This window comes from Macrotis lagotis, chromosome 5 (assembly GCF_037893015.1).
Source record: "Macrotis lagotis isolate mMagLag1 chromosome 5, bilby.v1.9.chrom.fasta, whole genome shotgun sequence".
NCBI lineage: Eukaryota > Metazoa > Chordata > Mammalia > Peramelemorphia > Peramelidae > Macrotis > Macrotis lagotis.
Genome location: NC_133662.1, coordinates 192,999,215 through 193,012,863, shown reverse-complemented (window position 1 = coordinate 193,012,863; position 13,649 = coordinate 192,999,215). Strand labels below are relative to the sequence as shown.

The window sequence follows — 13,649 nt, the reverse complement described above, 5'->3', positions numbered from 1 at the left end:
TCCCTGGTATTTGGCTGTTTTTTGCATGTTCACTTAGTTTCTGTATTTCCTGTCTATTTCTTTGCTATTTCATTACAACTAAGGTCACTCCAAATAGGGCTGCGTTCCGCCCGGTGTCGGATTCCCAGGAGGGGCTCGACGCTTTGTTGGCTGGTAGGAACGCCACGATATTCCGGCGGCGGAGGCGCGGCCCGTCCGAAGGCACAAACCGATCCAGCGGGCCTCGGGAGCGGCCTCCCCGGCGAGAAAACCGGAAGAGGCGGAGCTTGGGGCGGCGGTGGGCAGCCCTTCCGCTCATCTGCACCCGGAAGTACCCGAGGAGGCGGGGCCTCTGGCGGAAGGGGCGTGCCTTCCCCGCTCTTTCTTCGCTCTCCTTGGCTCTTCCGGCTCAGCCAGCGCGGCTCCGGAAGCGGAACGGGAGTGACGTCATCCGGGGGAAAGGCAGCCCCCGGGGACTGGAAAAGATGGCTAAGACCAAATTATTAAACGTATTTCCGGGGCGTTCTGAAATAAAAGGAAGTGTCAGAGGAGAAAGACAGCCATAGCCGGCGGAGGAGAGACCCGGCAGGATGGTGGCCACCAGATCGATGCGGAGGCTCTCGCCGAGGCCGATTAAGACCAATGAGTCCCCGGGGCACAGGGTAGGGGTCAGGGATCCGCTTGTGCTTCTGTTTCCCGTTCCCTTCCCCTGCTTTGCAAACTGTCTGTCCGCCCCAAGAGCCTGCGGAGGGCCGCGCTGGGGGGAGGGGCTCACTGGCGCGGCGCCGGGGCGCATGGGCGGGGCGGTCCGGCGTAGCCCCGCCCTTCCGGCGGCTCCGCCCCGCCCCTTCCGGCGGCGTGGCCCCAGTTGAAGCGTTTGGCACGGTCCGTCTCGGGGGGCCGGCCGCCGCGGACAGAGAGGGGGGACCCCGAGGCTCGGGGGCGGCCGCCCCCTCACGGCCGCTCTGTTCCCGCCTCTCTTGCAGGTGCCCCCCGCCGCCGAAGTCATGAAGGACCCCGAGGCCGAGCCCCGGGCCGCCCCGCAGGAGCAGGCCCCGGCCAGGGCCCGGCCCGGCGCCGAGCCGGCCACGGACGGGGAGGTCTCGGAAGCCGAGTCCACCTGCTCGGGCCTGCAGGAGCCCACCGTGAGGATCACCCGGCGGAGGCGCATCGTCATCCCCTGCCCGCCCGAGCCCCGGGCCAGGCCCCGGCGCGGCGCCCGCGGAGACGCCCTCAAGTCCGGCGACGAAGGGGAAGCCTCGGAGGCCGAGTCCTGCTCCTCCGTCCTCTCCGCCCTCCTGGCCTCCCCGGGCCGAGGCAGGACCACCAGGCAGGGGGAGACCAAGTTCCATCTGGACCCGAATTCCGCCCTGTTGGCCGAGGACACGTCCGACGCCGAGTCCTGGTGCTCGGGCATCTCCTCCGTCGGAAGCCGCAGATCCACGCGGAGAGGGCCGAGGAAATTAAAAGCCGACCCTGCGGCCGAGGGGGAAGAGGACAGAGACCGGCCGGATCGCGGGAAGGAGAGTGAGCGCATACCGCCTGCCTACCTGGAAAGCATCTCAGAATCGCCCCTGGCTCCTCCGGGGGGGAAAGAGGAAACTCCGGCCTCGGAAGAGAAGCCCGTCCTGAGAAGTTCAGCACAGGCCGGAAAGAAGAAAGGTGTCGTCGCAAAGGAGGCTTTAGAAGGGGCGCATTTAACCAAAGGGCCTCCTACAGCGAAGGAGGAAGAAGAAACATGTAGTGAGGAATTTCAGCAGTTTGCTTCTCAAAGTCAGTCAACACCAGAGCACAAAAAAGCAGAAACTGACGGGGTAACAAAGGCACTTGCTCCTTCTGATGAATGTAAAGAGGGAAGCCAAGCAAACGAAAAGGGAGAGGATCCTAGCGATGTTATAGAAATTACTGAGAACGAGAACGAGAACAGTGACTGTAAAAGCAGCACCATTGAGGACACTAGTAACAAAAAAGAACATTTAAAAGGTGATGAAGGGATGAGTTCCCCCTCCGGTTCCAACAGGTCCCAAGATTACAGTGAATTTGTTCTGTTATCTCTCAGCAGTGATGAGGACCAGGTGTCTGAAGAGGGTGAACGTGGAGAAGATGATTTGTGTTTTATTGAGACTACTGAGCAAAAGCTTCCTTTAGAAAAAGATTCAGAAGATAACCCATCAAATGATGTATTGTTCGTCATTGATAAAACTCCCGGATTCAGTTCTGGAAAGAATTATTATATAGAAGAAGAAAAAACAAGTGAAGTAGCCAGTGAGCAGGAAAATGATGAGGAAGAAAGTGAACAGGAGGAACTTATAGATGAGGAAGAAAATGAAGAGGAGTTTATAGATGAAGAGTTCAGAGATGAAGATGACTTACTAAGTAACACCAAGTCTAGCCTGTAAGTTTGTATATTTATTTGAAGAATCTTTTTCTTGCCTGTATGTTTTACTAAATCCCTTTAACTTCCCCTGCAAATGATGGGAGATAGTAAGCTGGCAGTGGATCCACGAGATGAATATTTTCTGCCTCAGAAGTGCTCAGTCTGTCTTGTTTCCTGTGCTTCCTTGGGCATATTAGGGCAGCTAGGTGATGCAGTGGGTAGAGCACTGGCCTTGGAGGCAGGAGGATGAGAGTTCAAATTTGGCCTCAAAACCCTTGACTTTTACTAACTGTGTGACCTTGGGCAAGCCACTTAACCCTGATTGCCTCAAATCCAGAGCCGTCTCCAGTTGTCCTGATTCATATCTGACCCCTAGGGTCAGCAAGGCTGGTGACTTAGCACAGCCACCCTTAGTCAAATCCAATTATTGTGCTTGTCATGGCATCACCTCCCTGATGTTGTGATCTCTGAAAATGAGGGACAAACTCTACTGTTCCTAGGCTTATAGTTTGTAGATGAAGAGATCTCTGAAGCATGTATACAGTGAAACTTAGCTTTTGAGTGTTGTTGGAGAGAAGGACACAGTTGCTTTTATTTTTTGGTTTTATTGTTGCTGTTGCTGGGCTTGCCCTGGGTCACACAGATAGGGTTTGAGTATCTGAGGTCAGATTTGAACTCAGATTCTTCTGATTCCAGGGCTGGTGCTCTCTCCACTGCCTCACCAAGCTACCCCTATTTGAAGCTTCTTTATAAGGTCAAGTATAATCTTATCAATCTAAAGAATTAGTATTAAGACGATGCCTGTAGGGGGCTGCTAGGTGGTGCAGTGGGGAGAGCACCAGCCCTGGAGTCAGGAGTACCTGAGTTCAAATCCAGCCTCAGACACTTAATAATTACAAAGCTGTGTGGCCTTGGGCAAGCCACTTAACTCCATTGCTTGCAAAAAAACTAAAAAAAAAAACTAAAAAAAACCAAAACCAAAAAAGATACTTTAGGATTATTGCCAAGGAGGTCATTTTTTCTCATAACATCTAGAAGAACAAAATGTCTTTGAATTTGGTGAATTAGGGATTTAAAAATTATTTGTGATCTTGAAGAGCATTTGAATTCACATTATCAGTATACTACATAAAAGGAAAAGGCTTTGGGAAACGTGCAGACCAATTAGCTTGCCTTGTTAATTTCTATTCCCTTAGGTGTGTCTTTTACTTTAAAAATCCCATTCATGTACTGAAATTTTAAGACAAACTAATGTACAAAAATTTAAATTGTGTAATTGGAGAGGAATTTATCTCTTGGGAAATGTGAGGTCTTAAAAGTCAAATAGTCAAGGGAGGGAAAGATAGGTTTTTTTCAGCTGACCCACCCCTTTGTTTCCATCTTTGTTTAATGATTTAACTTTTTAATTAAATGAAAATTTCTTTTTCAGCTTGAAGTTGTCAAGTAGCAGCATAGACCCTGGTCTGAGTATTAAACAACTCGGAGGCTTGTATATTAACTTTAATGCAGAAAAAATGGACTTTAACAAAAATGCCCTTATGCAAGTAAAGGAGAAAACCAAAAAGGAGGTAAGTTTCCTAAGATATCCTGTTATATTTTTCACATACCCAAACTTCTGGAATACATATTCATTTTCCTTTATTTGTTAAAAGGTTAAATGCTCAATCTGATGCATACTTTGTTTTACTGCTCTACTAGAAAGTTTATGGGAAATATTCTTCCTCTTCTGTTTGAGGCCTAGTTTCTGGACCATTTTTATTCAGAAAACCCTCAAATTTTTATTTTTAGCCTCCAGGTCTGTATTTCTTACTGTATGATAAACATGTCTACCTCAGTATTTCAAATGGAAGATAAAGCTCACTCTTGCCTTTAGCTAACTACCCCTTATTTTCCCTAGTTTTGTTTGTTCTCTGTCATGTGGATGCACAATTTGATGGGTCATCTTTCAGATTGTCCTCTGCCTCCCTGTCATATTGCTGCAGTCTCCACTCTGTCCCTTATTTTTTCCATTCTCACCAAAGCCCTCCAAGAACCATCTGGCTGATCATTTTAACATGTTCCTAATGGATCTCCATATTCTTAGTCTTTTTTTTTTTCCTGCAGTCCATCCATTACTGCCAGAGTAACTTTGATAAAACATAAATGATTGTATTACTCCCTCTGTTCAGAAAACTTCAATTAGGTTTTTGTTGACTGTTGAATAATGTCCAAATTTCTTAAAATTATACAAGGCCTTCCCAGACCTTATCTTTCTAACCTCCTCTACTCCTCCACTTCTTAGCATTCCATGTTAACCATTATGAACTATTTGTTGCTTTTTTTTAATGTATTTTCCTTCCTCCGTCTTTCGTGCTATGCTATTCCATCATCTCTCCATCTACCTGTCTTTCATGGACTTAACTAAATACAATCTCCTGCCCCAGGCAGGAATTTCTTTCTTCCCTCCTCTGACCCATTGCCTCTTTACCTCTCCTTGAATCTTGCTTTCTATTGTATTTGTGACCATGCTCTAGATTTTCTTTTGTCACCAAAAGTATTAGACCACTCAGGCTTTGACCTTTATCCAGTCTAAGAACCTAAGGCAGGTTCCAGTTCTGAATCTGTGTAATGGATATCCAGGTCTACTATGTTCCCCCAAATACATGCCCAGTAGCAGGTTAATGAGAACAGCTCTGTTTCCTTCCTGACCTTTAGCCCTTGGCACAGGACCTTACAGTTGTAAAAATTAGGTGAATTGAAGATGATTTGAACTGTTCTGCATCATTAACTAGAATTCTATTGTGTTCAGGTGATTTGTAATATCAGATCCAGCTATAAAAGTGTCTGTAGGTTCATAGCACTGTCCTCATTGGACCTTTGCTGGCAGTCATTTTTGACTCTTCCTTCAGCCTTCTTGTGGTATTGTTCTGGCGCACTGAAAAACAGAAGGAACACGATGATGGGGAGTAGTTATGCTACATTATAATTATAAGCAAATATATCCAAATGGATCTTTTTTTTTTTTTTTTTTAGTTTTTGCAAGGCAATGGGGTTAAGTGGCTTGCCCAAGGCCACACAGCTAGGTAATCATTACATGTCTGAGGCCGGATTTGAACTCAGGTACTCCTGACTCCAAGGCTGGTGCTCTATCCACTGTGCCACCTAGCTGCCCCCAAAATGAATCTTAAACTTTTAAAAGTAAATCACAATATTGAGATGGTGAAATAAGATAATACAAGCTCTATAAAAATTCATAGAATTTTAGAGCTGGAGAAAATGTATTTTTTAATTCCCCTCATTTGACAATAAACAAACAGATTCAGTTAGAAGTTTCTCCAAGTTTTCACAACCAGTCAACAGTAATAATAGTAGTAGTAGGTAAGACAAGAATCCAGGTCTAGGGATTCCAGACCCTATGTCCATTCCTCCCAAATACAGATGAAGAAACAGGCTTAAAAATTAGGTGACTTGTCTATAGTCACAACTAATGCGTAGATTCAAATCCAGTTTTTATGATTCTAGATCCCATCTTCTTTCCACTGTGCTATTAAGCTTTTCCAGGATAAAGTCTTAGTGATTGATATAGGAAACCTAAAGAAACTGTCTCCCTAAATTCTGAAAACCTATATAACCTTTACTGAGTAACTAATTGGATGTCATTGATATGTGAGATTACAACCCCAACCAAGCAATAGATTGCAAGAGGATTTTTTTATTTGTGCTCAGGGAAAATTTGTTCACATTCAGAAAAGTGATCATTTAAGTTGTTTGCAGCTCCTTTTCAGAACCATGAGCACCTGTGACAGAAATCTAGGTGTTGCTAAAAGATAGTCCTCTACTCTCCCAAACCAAAAACCTTCTAGCACAATCAGAATAGGCATTTCTAGGACTCTCCCTTTTAGATCCTACTTTTTTCTCTGGTGAGTTATAATTGTGTTACACTAATAGGAAAAAGAGCTATTATGATATGTTCGTGATTCAGTCAGATTTTGTGAGAGAAGAGACTTTTTTACCCATCCCATTGCCTTAGTTGGTTTTTATGGTGATATTTGGAGGATATTAAGTATAGTCCATTCAAAACACAAACTATGACTTGTTTATAGCAATCGGGTTCATTCGTTTTCTTTATCAGCTTTTGCAGAAAACTGTAATTACTCCTGATTTTGAAAAGAAGGATTGCATCCCACCATTCAAAGAATCGCAATTTCAGCTTAAGAAAAAACGCAGAGTAAGTAGCAAGATCTTGGGTTAAGATTTATTATTTTGTTCCTTCTATTATAGAAACATTTTGAAGTAATTTATATTTTACAAAAACCTAGGTGGCATCAAAAATGGTAAATGGTTTTGTGTTGAAGCTCAGAGTAGTGTAGAACAGGTGTAGCCAAACAGCACAGCATGTGAGAAATGGATCTACTTTTTTGCATTAATTGACTGGTAGGTATTTCAGCAAAGTGAAGTTCAGTCAGGGAATGTTTCTGTTTTTGGTTTTTTTTTGAAAGATTTTATTTATTTTGAATTTTACAATTTTTCCCCAATCTTGCTTCCCTTCCCTACCCCCCCCCCCCACACACACACAAGGTAGTCTGTTAGTCTTTACATTGTTTCCATGGTATGCATTGATCTAAGTTGAATGTGATGAGGGAGAAATGATATCCTTAAGGAAGAAACATAAAGTATAAGATATAGCAGAAATGCATAATAAGACAACTTTTTTTAAATTAAAGGTAATAGTCTTTGGTCTTTGTTCAAACTCCACAGTTCTTTCTCAGGATGCAGATGGTATTCTCCATCACAGATACTCCATGTTTCTCTTTTTAGTGAACATAGTGGTAAAACTATGCCATTTTCAATTTTTTTCATACACTTGTACACACTGAGGATTTGGTTATATTAAGTCCAGGGACCCTTTCTTCTCAGAATATTATTATGAGTAAATCATAAAGCTGTTAAAAACCATAGATTAAGGTTCCTATCACTAATGTGAAATAGAGTAGGGACACAAAATTAATATTTTATCCCTGGGTAGTTTTGGAAGAAGAGTAATTTATTTTTATTTTTTTCTGCACTGTTAAAAGTAAAAGGAATAAGTGACTTTCAAAAATATAGGAGGAGGAATGAAAAGTTTGGTTGTTTTTCTTAGACTCCTGATTGTGGAAGTACTTTATATTCTATAAATTATTTGTTACATGTATCATCAGAGTGGTAGTATGTGTTCAATAGAAAAACAATTATAGAAATTATAGTTTTCTTCCATTCTTTTACCTATCCCTTCTCCTTTGTCAGGTAATCAGTATACTTATACTTGTCTGAGAAATCCTTTTCCTTTTCAGTACTCATTCTCTTTTATATAAAATGAAAAACCAGGAGACAGATTTTTTTTTCCAAATTCAAATCTTACTGATGCCAATTCACAAAATATTCTTCAATATGTAATTTGAATGAAAATAGTATTTTGTGCTGTCACAGAAAAGTTATAATGATGTTTATACTCTGCCATCTCAATTTCAGGAGGAACGGAGTAAAACTGCAGGAGATGGCTGGTTTGGTATGAAAGCCCCAGAATTGACAACTGAACTGAAAAACGATCTCAAAGCACTGCAGATGAGAGCCAGTATGGATCCTAAGAGGTTTTATAAAAAAAATGATAGAGATGGTTTTCCTAAATATTTCCAGGTAAGAAACACTAATCTTTTATTTTAATTTGGATTAACAGCTAGAATTTGTTTTCTTTTGATGGTCTACAGAAATTTTTATATTGTCTGTCCCAAAATTGTGGCCAAAATCAGAAAATTTTAAATCACAAAAAACCTCAGAAAACATCTTTGATCCATCTTTGAACTTATTTCCTATAGATAGTTAATAACTGACAAAGAGATCATGTTGTAGAACTTTTTGCTTATGATTTTTGGAACTTCAAAGATATTCCTGTAAAATGGGATAGATTACTGACTATAGGAGAAAGTCTATTTTTGGATGAAATGCAGCTGAAAAATAAGGCTGATGGTACTAGTCAGAGCAAGGAAGAAAGGAAAAGGAGCAAAAGAGTGTCTTCTTTTATCCTTCCCATGGAGTCAGTGGATAACTTTTTATTCAGTCATTTTCAGGCATGCCTGACTCCCATTTGGGGTTTTCCTGGCAGAGATATTGGAGCGTTTTGCCATTTCCTTCTCCAGCTCATTTTTACAGATGAAAAAACTGAGGCAAACCAAATCCTCCAGGGTTACACAAGTAGGAAAAGTCTGAGGCCAGATGTGAAATTGGGTCCTTCTGATTGCTGGCCTGGCCTTCTAGTGAATGTTCTACCTAATAACCCTTATGTAGAGAAGGGAGGGAAGGGGAGAGACAGAGACTCAGTTCAGCTTTGGCATTGGTCTAATGTTGAGTAAGCAGCCTGCATTTCACAGTCGTGACCCTGCTCCCCTTGTCTCCTATCCCTCAAATATTTAAGGTTTCTTGTTTTTTTTTAAATAGATACTGGATTTAATTCTCTCAGAACGTGATCAATATGGATCTATGTTTAGCATGGTTATAAATGTAGAGCTTATATCAGATTGCTTTCTGTCGGGGAGGGAAGAAGTAAAATGTAAAACTCAGAACTTTGCAAAAAAAAATGATAGGTAAAAACTCTGTGTTGCTGGAAAAAGAACCATGATCCCAGGGCTACAGAAAAAGGAAGTATAGTATGGAAATTGTCAGACTTTTAGATGAAATTTTGGAATCTTTATTATTGTCTTTATCTTTTACTGGTATATCACCTTAATGAAATCAACTAGTATCTAAAAATATCTGTTTGGATTTGTTTATCCTGTTTATTTTTGAGTAGGTAAAGTTTCTCCAAGTGCTTTTTCCAAAATAAAATTTTTTTCATGTAAGATGTCAGAAAGTATAAACTTCATTCACATTTGATGAAATGTCACAGCCTCCAAGGTCAGCAAACTTCTGTGCTCCACATTGTAGAATAAAATGTTGCAATGACTTCTAGTAAAACTTGCTGTTCATTGACCTTCTTAGTTGTGAGATTTTGGCCAGGTTTGGGAAAACTTGGTCTTCTGTTCTTGCCCTGGCATGAGCTTGACCTACTGATTTCTTGGGAGAACTTGCATTCAGGATACCAGTGTTGGCTTCGTTAAAGCCCTGTGATTTCTATCCAAGTATGTATTTTCCTGCATTTCTCAGACCCGCTGACTTAGTAGGTAGATTTTGAAAATAAGTTAAAACAAAAGTTTTTAAAAAAGAAAAAAATTGGTAGCCAACCTCCCAGTTAGTGTACATATGCATTTAAACATGTTAATGATCCGCTTCTGTGCTGTGGTGGAAGAGCAGTTTAGGGGAGGATTTATCATTCCACCCTTTGGAAATTGGATATTCTTCTGTTCTCAGTTCTGAGAACCATCCACACCATCATATCTCAGGTAAAGTCCACCTTCCACAAGACTTTTTTTGGTTCTCCATAACACTTTTGCTTCCCCCTGGGATTGTCTCCTACTTCTCTCTCCTGAATGTAATGGTGACTAACTGGGGAGTAACCCAGCAGGGCTGGTTTTGCCTTTCTTCATATCCCCAGTGCTAAGCCCAGAGTTTAATAAATGTTCACTGACTGGACACCCCCAAATCCTTTCTCCATGTGTTTCTGAAGTAACCAGGAGGAGCTAACAAATAATTGTGAGTCCAACTGACCTCAAAAAGAAGTGACAATGCAGAGCCTGGATGCCATCTTCTCTCCTTCCCTGACCCTACTCTTTGTCCCAGTCCTCCCTCCTCACTCCATCTTTTCTACTCGTTCCCTTTCCTCCTAACTTGGATCCTTTGTTTGCCTCTTTGATATTTGACTAACTCCCTAGAAGCCCCTTTAACTCCCTGAACACAGCCCATTCTCAGCCTATAAATCCCTGGGTAAATCTATATCATCTATTTTTTGGCTCTTGTTCTGCAGCTCTCAGCCCCCCTAACCTAGGCTGGCCCCTCCTCTTCTACTGATTAGCTTTTTTCCTTTCACACGTGATGCCACCTCTTGACTCCCTCCACCTGGTCAGGAATGCTGCCTGCTCCTCATGTCCTTGACCCTTCCCAGTTCTCTCCATGTCTTCTCTCAGCCTTGCCTCTGAGGGTACCTTCCATCTGTGCTGTATAGACAGTCTCACCTTGCATCTCATCATAAGAAAGTGAACTCCTTGAGAACAAAGACTGTGTTTTTGCCATTGTTTTTATGCTCAGCCCTTGGCAACACTTTCCTGGCTTCTTGACTTTGGGATTACTGTTTCAATCATATTTTTCAGGTTGGAACAATTGCTGATAATCCCGCTGACTTCTATCATTCTCGAATTCCTAAGAAGCAAAGGAAAAGAACAATTGTGGAAGAATTGCTGGCTGACTCTGAATTCAGAAGGTAGATTGATCCATTTGGGGTTTAATTACAAGTATCTCTGTCATGGTGGAAAGAGGCCTTGGGTTTGGGTCCCTGCTCTCCCTGCTGCATAGGTGGCCCACCCCCCAGTAAGCTAGTAAAATTTTCCATGATTCAGTATCTCCCCAACTGTGTGTAAGGGGAGCTCCACAGGCAACATCCCCATATTATAGATGGGAGACAGGCTCTGTAAGGTGAAAATTACTCAGGAGGCCTTGGTTTACAAATTCTTTTGAGGAGTCACTTCCCTTCTCAGTTTATATCTCGGTTTCTCATGCGTAAAATGAGAGGACTGGACTAGGTCATCTCTTGGTCCCTTTTGTATCCTGTTGTGTATTAAAGTGTAAGAAATGAATTTTCGTATTTCAGATCACTTAAAATACATCAGAGGAACTTGAGAATCAAAAGATTTTTATAATTATTTTGTAAAGCAAATGGTAACTGAGTAATGTTTCTTTAGAAAAAAGCATTTTTTAATAATGGTTTCTTAGTATAAACTGAGCCTGCGATGTTGGTGAATTGTCACTTAATTTGCTGACTGTCAGATGCACACTGAATCATGGGAAAGCTTGTTTAAATAACCAAGTGAAGACCACGACAGCAGGGAGGTGATGCCATGACAAGCACGTGAACTGGATTTGAGTGAGGGGGGCTGTGCTGAGTCACCTGCCTCACTTTCTCCTCCAGAGCCATCTGGATCTAGTGACCAGAGATTGGTCAGAGCAACTGGAGATGGCCCTGGATGGGAGGCAGTCAGGGTTAAGTGACTTGTCCAAGGTCACATGTCTGAGACCAAATTTGAAGTCAAATTCTCCTGACTCCAGTGCTTGTACACAGATATCAGATAACAAGCATGATATATGGGCAAATCCAAAGGGGGGGCTGGTCTCTGATGGCTAGCCAGGTGGGAGATGGAGTGGGGGGGTGCTGCTGCCCTTCAGGCTCTGCTGGGGCCACCCTTGGACTACTTCATCTTTGTTGGTTTGGTTTGGCATGTTTGCTATGTAAATCACAGGAAAGTTATGAGTGAAAGATCATTGTGACAGTGTGGATACACTGCTGAGAACAAAACAGGCTCCAGGAACTCCTCAAGATGCACTGGCAATACAGTTTTTAATAAGTATTTAATAACCTCTTGGATTATTGACTATGAACAGTAGGTATTTTTTCAGTCCTTCTGAGATTCAAGAAAACATCAGCAAATCTTCACTCAGTAGAAAGCTTTGAGTTGTGATTCTTCAAAAAGATCATTTGTTTCTTCAAATGAAAGTAAATTTCCTTTCTTTTTGCTCTGTTACAGTTCTTATTTTTCCCATATGCTTTTGTTTCATTTAAAACACTTTGCAGCTTCTGGAAGTAGTATTTGCTGAGAAACTGAAGGGATTTGATTTACAAAAGTCAAGATTTTTTCTATCCTATTTTAGTTTTATCTTACTGTATTATTCCTAGTTAACATTTCAATGTCTTTTCAGGTACAATAAAAGGAAGTATACGGAGATCATGGTGGAAAAAGCCACTAATGCAGCTGGAAAGAAGTTTCGGAAAAAGAAGAAATTTCGAAATTAATTCTACCCTCAAGATTTTTATTTTCATCATTTTTTCCTTTATTCACTAAAGTTGTGTTGAAGGCTGCTGGTGTCTAATAATATACTATAGGGCTGGCCCCACTTATAAAGCTTTTCAACTGGGAAAATAGTTATTTAAGAAAGAATGAGGGGTTTTTTTGGATTTTTTATATTTGTAGTTGAAATTGATGTTTGCTTTTTTGGAGAAAAGAAAAAAATGTGATTTGGATAAAAATGTGCAGGTCGTTAAGAGCCTCAAAAAGGCTTTTTTTTTTAATTTTTAAAATATTTTTATATTGCTGAAATTTTTGTAGTTTGTATTGTCTTTGAGTAATTTAAGCAGTGAGGAGTGTGCCAACATTTTCCAAGGATTTTTTTTTCTGCTCTTCTTAGAAGGGCTTTATAAAGATTCATGTACTTAATTGGACAATAATTTTTAGATTTGAGATCAAAATAAATTGATTATCAGAATGATAGATAGTATCACCTGTTTCACTTCACATATTTTAGTATAAAATTTTGCAGATACCTACACTGTGCTGTATATGAAAAATTAAAACTCATTAAAGTGAGTTTTAAATAAAACATTTCTAATCTCCATTGAAAGTATAAAAGTTAAGAATTATGTTCACTTCCTGAAACTGTTGTCATCTTCAAAATATGCATTCCTGCCCCTTTGGGTGACATTTTAGAGAGTATTGAGGCCTGAAGTTATATATGCACCTGATTTATGACTACAAGGTACCTTGTTTTTTCTTTTTTAGGTTTTTGCAAGGCAAGTGGGGTTAAGTGGCTTGGCCAAGGCCACACACCTAGGTAATTAAGTGTCTGAGGTTGGATTTGAATTCAGGTCCTCCTGACTCCAGGGGTGGTGCTCTAGCTGCCCGTAGAAGGTATCTTTAAGGTATCCTGTACCTCAATCTTCATTGATACTAGAAATTCTGAGAGTATCCTCTAACCCAATAGAAATGTGAATTGTTGGGACTGTTTTCAGCAATGTCATGGGGAGGGGGAGGGAAAGGAGAGAGGTAGAAAAATGTTGGACTCAAAATCTTACCAAAAATGAATGGTGAAAACTATCTTTTACATGTAATTAGAATAAAAAACTAAAATATATTTAATAAAGGAAAAAAAGGGACAGCAAGACTGGACCCTGGGTCTTCTTAGCTCCAGATCCAGTCTGTGTGTTGTCTGCTGTACTGTCTGCTCCTCAGGAAGGGAGTGGAGCTGCACCAACTGAGGAGGTTGGGCCTAATTAAAAAAGGGGAGAGGCAAAAAACATCTTTGGCCTCAGATTCTTTGAAGGGGTTTCATGTTGAGACTTTAGATAGAGTCTTCTTTGCCT

The 13,649-nt window shown here is 41.4% G+C and overlaps 1 protein-coding gene across 1 annotated transcript; it reads left to right on the top strand.

Moving 5' to 3' along the window:
- The first annotated feature begins 393 nt into the window (after positions 1 to 393).
- Positions 394 to 12,778, top strand: DNTTIP2 (deoxynucleotidyltransferase terminal interacting protein 2). The gene is made up of 7 exons (XM_074188194.1): positions 394 to 641; positions 966 to 2,374; positions 3,786 to 3,924; positions 6,468 to 6,563; positions 7,844 to 8,008; positions 10,612 to 10,721; positions 12,212 to 12,778. Exons 1-7 carry the CDS (start codon positions 570 to 572, stop codon positions 12,303 to 12,305), a joined length of 2,085 nt encoding a protein of 694 aa, XP_074044295.1. The 5' UTR covers positions 394 to 569; the 3' UTR covers positions 12,306 to 12,778.
- The last annotated feature ends 871 nt before the right edge of the window (positions 12,779 to 13,649 follow it).